The following is a 6,000-nucleotide window of genomic DNA, read 5'->3' as shown; positions in this document are numbered from 1 at the left end:
AAAAAATGCCTGATACTGGAAATTCTTAATCAAAGTACTACTGTTAATGAATGAAATGAATGACAGTTGAAGTTAATTCAATTATTTTTGTTCAAATGGACATTCAAAACTTATTGTAATCTTCCCGTATTCCTTGAAACCTTATTAAGAAATTTTGAAATATTCTTTTAATTTCTAATAATCCTATTGAAATCTTAAGTAATCATTGAAATCTACTAAAATAACTCTGAAATCTCCTGAAATGTGTTGTAATCTTGATTATTTATATGAAATTTGTAATATTTTTTGAATTGATATTGAAATCTGCAGATACATTACAAGAGATTTCAGAAATTTTGTAATATTCGTCTGTTTTTTCCTTGGCGGATTGCCCTTCGGAACACACCAATCGCACCATATAGGTTTCTGTCGAGGTTTCTGTGGCATTCTTTGGAAAATGGGGAAGGGGGGGGGGGCGTTGTATAACGACTACATAGGCGAAATTCATTAGCTGATTATATAGATTACAGCGAGAATTACAGATAAGATTACATAGATTACAGATAAGATTACGTAGATTACATAAAGATTCCAGGGCAAACGTACGAAGATTACATCAGCGGATCGCCCCTCGGCTTAAATAGCCTTCCTCATTTAGAAGTTATATAAAAAATTCGAATTTTTAAAAAAATCTTTAACGCCCTATATTTCGAAAATGAAGCGTTTCTGGAAAAAATTTATACTTGATTTTCATTATTTTTTTTTATGAGGAATATCTCCTTAAAGTTTGTCGACTTAATCATGAAACACCCTGTATTGTTAATATGCTCTGAAAAAGTGAAGTCACTGTCAAAAAATAAGTCCTTATGCGCTTGTTATTTGTCAATTCATATTACCAATATATTAATCATAGTTGCCGAATGTTTTTTTTTTACGAAAATATGTAGTATAAGCCTTTGCTGCATTTGATCCATTAAACCTACAATGTTAAATTTTGTTTCTAAAGACGAAACATAACAGTGCAAGTGGAGAATAAACGTTACGTATCTGCTTTACCAAGCGGAATTGACAACGCCACAACTTAACTTTTAACCCCGCCCTCGGCCAACACGTAATTATTTCCTGCTCCTATAAAATTTCCTGCTCCTATAAAATCCCTGTACCAAAAATAGAACTTACTAATTATAGTCAAGTTGACTTTGACGTTCCTCGTCGGCGTCTGTTTGAAATCCACCCTGCAGTGGTAGATCCCGCCGTCGCTGTCTCTTACGCTGTCCAGCGTTAGCTTGGCTGGGCCGTCCTGGTAGCGGAAGTACCCGCGGCCCCCCAGGACGCCCTCGTCCGCCCAGTGCTTCCCCTGTTCCAGCAGTTTATCCCTCGAGTCGAACCTGAAACAATGGAAATCGAATTTAACATGTGATGTTTACTAACTTTGCGGTTCACGATGAGTAAGTGGATGTTGTTCGACGCGGGATGTGTCGCAGAGGATTTTTTCGTCTTATTTAAATTCTCCAGAAGCTTTGACATGCAAAGCATGTCTTTATTTGCTAATGCATTCATATTATTCCGTTTTGACGAACAAAATTCAATGCCCGCCAAATTTCATGCCTAAATATTGGGTCAGAAAATTTTAGTATGTCCTTGAAGGTTATTTGGAGGTTAAACTAATTTTTCTGTGAACAACTCGAACAAGTCGAATTGTGAAAGAAAATGCTTCAAGAGAAAGTTGGATTCTGAATGACAAATTATATGGTGACCTCTCTGGATTTGACCTTCATCACAAGTTGAATGGTCGAACAAAGGTCAGTTTAATATCAAATGGTATAAGCTGTCTGTCAACAATCGACACAGCGATAAATTTTATGTATGTATGGGATCAAATAATTTTTCCAGAATGTCCTTACAGGTCATTTTTTCACTGAATAACTTGGCAAGGTCGTATTGTAGAAGAAAACGTTCCATGCAAAATTTGAACAAACTAAAAACTAAAAAAAAACTAAACTATTAGTTATTTAGACAACAATATTGAACATTAACACATTGTTAAGTGGTTAATTAAAATTTGATGATATGCCATTCTGACGGCTAATATAACAGTTCAAGTCAAATTCAAGATCGTCATTTAATGTGTAATTTAAAATCCTACATATTGCTTGAGACATTTTTGTGAAGTTCCTCAAAGAAAAAAGAGTCTGACCTTCAAATAACCCACAAAGACATCCTGGCTATGATCCCAGTTTCCGGCATAAAATCTAGCGTTGTATGAATAGCTTATAAAAAATGGGGTGATATATTTAATATTTCCAAGTAAACTTTGGTTCGACCTTGAAACTAAAGTCAAGATCAAATCCGCTCCCTGATGTCCTATAACATTGATCTAAAACTTTTTTTGATAGAATTCAATCCTGAAAAGTTATCGGGGGGGTTAAGTCTTTTTAGACACCTTCTATAATATTCTTTTAGCTGTTTAAATTATTATTTAATTAAAGTCACCACTTGAACGTTGCTTTCGGTGCGCAGCAAATTAAAACTCTCTCGCAACGGTAAAATAAGAGTATTTTTTATTGAAAACAAAGTTAGTGAAAAAGAAGTGTTGTCGGGACGAGCGTTCGCTGGAGAGCCTTCGTGGTGTGGAGTCGCTGGCAGGTGTGAGTATCTAGTCCTTGGTGCCAATTTGCTGTGGTCTCTTCCTGGAACCATATCCCGTGTTGCACATTATTGTTTCTTGTAGGTTGTCCCGAAGCAATGAAGTTTCTTTCATTCTAAAAATACACTTTTTCATGCAATATTTTAAAATAGAACCGCTATATTCGATAGAGTTAACCATCAAAGATTTCTATTTAAATTGTTTTCTAACGGTGTAAGAAGCCCTTAACTGGTTATGCACTTTCCTTGAAAATGTAACCATAAAAGTAGATATTCAATGTGGTACCCTGTACGGATGGTGTACCGCAAGGTTCAGTTTTAGACCCTGTTTGTCTTTTAATGTATTTAAATGACTTGAATTACTTTATTGTTAGATTAAACACGGAGTTTGCAATCTATCCAAACCAAAAACTTCTTTAATTCGTGCACTAATTATACAGGGTGTCTCACATTTAAATAGCAGGACTTCAGGAATCAGTAGAAGACCTCATTTTGAGTCTAAAAGTTCCTATATATATGGGTCCTAAAACGCTTAGTTTCTGAGATACAGGGCGTTCAATTTTATTTTTGTTTTATTTATTTATTTTTTAACTAAATAACCGCTGACAAAAAAAATCATCATGTTGCGGCGAAAGACTTAGTATTTGAGGGCAAATAATTTGACACAGAAAATCATCGCATATTAGTTCCAGTGGTGGAGATAGAGGGGTCTCTATGCATATTTTTATAAAAAAAAGTATAGCCGATTTGATATTTTGCAAATGTTTTCGAAAAATATGAAAGAGCATTCAATTTTACCCAGAAAAGGCCCTCTTGTCCAAAGTCGATAGGAGGTGGCGTTTTCAAGAAAAACCGAAAATACTGTTTAGAAGTCAAATTAAGAAAAACCGAAAATACTGTTTAGAAATCAAATCAGACTTGAAATGTCATTCTAATATTGACATTTGCGCTTATTTTATTATAGTTTCTAATTGTGTGTAGAGTATTAAAAAAAATTGCAACAAATTCAAAATGCCGTTTAAGTTTACGAACCAAGAATACGCAGATATTCACTTCATATACGGGTTTGCCAATGGGAACTCGGCAGAAGCTGCTAGGGAATATCGGAGACGATTTCCTAATAGAAGACAGCCGCATCCACACGTTTTTATTAATGTTCATCAACGTTTCGCTAATGACGGATTGAATCTGGTCCATAGGGATCGCAACATAATTAACGTTAATATTGGCAGAAATAGGAGGAATCAGCGAATCTTGCACGAATTTGACAGAGATCCCACGACGAGTACCAGAAAAATTTCCAGGATTATTGGTGTTTCCAGGTGCACTATTTCTAGAACATTAAGACGAGATCATAGACATCCCTACCACTTACAACCTGTTCAGGGTTTACGTCCGGGTGACGAGGAACATAGAATAGCTTTTTCTCGGTGGATTCTTAACTCAATTGAAAACGACGGAAATTTTTTATCACACATATTATGGACCGACGAGTCATGTTTTACTCGTCGAGGTGTGACAAATTTACACAATCAGCATGAGTGGGCACATGAAAACCCGCATGCAATCAGACCACGAAATTTTCAGCACGAATTTAGTGTTAATATTTGGCTCGGCGTTTATAACAATTGTCTTTTCGGCCCTTACATCTTACCTCAACGACTGAATTCTGCGAATTTCTTAGAGTTCTTAGAGACCGAGAGTGCCAACATGTGGGAGGAAATTCCTCTGAATTTAAGAATGCGAGCATGGTTTCAACTTGATGGCTGTCCAGCTCATTTTGGCCGAAATGTCAGGAACTGGTTGAACACCCACTTTCCCGAAAAATGGATTGGCCGCGGGGGTATCGTTGCATGGCCTCCCCGATCCCCTGATCTGACACCCCTAGATTTTTTCCTCTGGGGTTTTATTAAAGAGAGAGTTTATACCACTACTGTGGACACAAGGGATGAACTTATTCGTCGGATTCGGAACGCATGCAGTGAAATCAGAGACAATAACTTAATTCAAATGAGACGTTCTATTCAGCGTCGGTGTCAGTTATGTATCGAAGAAAATGGTTTACATTTCGAACATTTGCTTTGATGTAATATGGTTTTCGTTATTTATTTTTGTATTTATTTTCATTTAATTAATTAAAAACAATTTTAACCGAATTTTTGAACTACATATTTAATTTAGTTGTAACACAATGTTTAAAAATTATTATTTGACTTCTAAACAGTATTTTCGGTTTTTCTTGAAAACGCCACCTCCTATCGACTTTGGACAAGAGGGCCTTTTCTGGGTAAAATTGAATGCTCTTTCATATTTTTCGAAAACATTTGCAAAATATCAAATCGGCTATACTTTTTTTTATAAAAATATGCATAGAGACCCCTCTATCTCCACCACTGGAACTAATATGCGATGATTTTCTGTGTCAAATTATTTGCCCTCAAATACTAAGTCTTTCGCCGCAACATGATGATTTTTTTTGTCAGCAGTTATTTAGTTAAAAAATAAATAAATAAAACAAAAATAAAATTGAACGCCCTGTATCTCAGAAACGAAGCGTTTTAGGACCCATATATGTATATATATAGGAACTTTTAGACTCAAAATGAGGTCTTCTACTGATTCCTGAAGTCATGCTATTTAAATGTGAGACACCCTGTATAAATTTAGAGACAAATTGTAATATCATATTAGATGACCTAACAAAATGTTTTTTTGAGAATAATTTATATTTTATTGTAACATTTTAAATTATGTAGAAGGCATAAGGTGAGGAACTGAAATGTTTGAAATGTTTCATTGCAAACAAAAACTTAAATTATTAGTATAGTGTAAAATATTAACAAGCAAAATCTCATTTCTAACCTATCTGATATATAATTTAAACTCTATTCTGAGTAATGAACAATTCTGCCGCTTATGATATACACAAGATGAAACTCATCTTTATAATCAATATAATTACCTAAAAAACATAATTTACATTAATGTTATAAAAAATTCTCACGAGGCACATATTTGCAAACAAACCACAAAACAAATTAATGGAATTTTTATCCACATCCACATAATAAATTATTATAAACCAGGGACTAAACAAGATTATCAAATTCCTTCCCACCAATTAATTGCGCTAGAAATGCGGATTACATTACCTTTGGAATTTTATACTCTAATTTACACAGATGTTTGTTCAAAAATAACGTTATTATGTTTCACCTGCATTTAAACGTAATCTACAATTTATCAGACTCGTTCAGTCATAGATATAAGATAAGAGATTTCTATTCCATGTGCTTCAAAAAACGATCCATGTTTGCATTGTTAAAAATTTAGTACTTACGAATAATAGGTTACTCTCTGTCGGTTTGTATGAAA

General features: G+C 34.5%; 1 protein-coding gene across 1 annotated transcript in view; it reads right to left on the bottom strand.

The window, feature by feature from the left end:
* Positions 1-6,000, bottom strand: part of LOC111693191 (synaptogenesis protein syg-2-like) — a 91,858-nt gene that overhangs the window by 28,642 nt on the left and 57,216 nt on the right. Inside the window, exon 3 of the mRNA XM_023457404.1 lies at positions 1,159-1,367. Coding sequence (XP_023313172.1) covers positions 1,159-1,367 — 209 coding nt within the window. The remainder of the gene's footprint in view (positions 1-1,158; positions 1,368-6,000) is intronic.

The sequence above is a fragment of the Anoplophora glabripennis genome, unplaced genomic scaffold (assembly GCF_000390285.2).
Source record: "Anoplophora glabripennis isolate ALB-LARVAE unplaced genomic scaffold, Agla_2.0 scaffold43, whole genome shotgun sequence".
NCBI classification, from domain to species: Eukaryota; Metazoa; Arthropoda; class Insecta; order Coleoptera; family Cerambycidae; genus Anoplophora; species Anoplophora glabripennis.
Note: the sequence above shows the minus strand (reverse complement) of the source record. Positions and strands in the feature narration are given on the sequence as shown.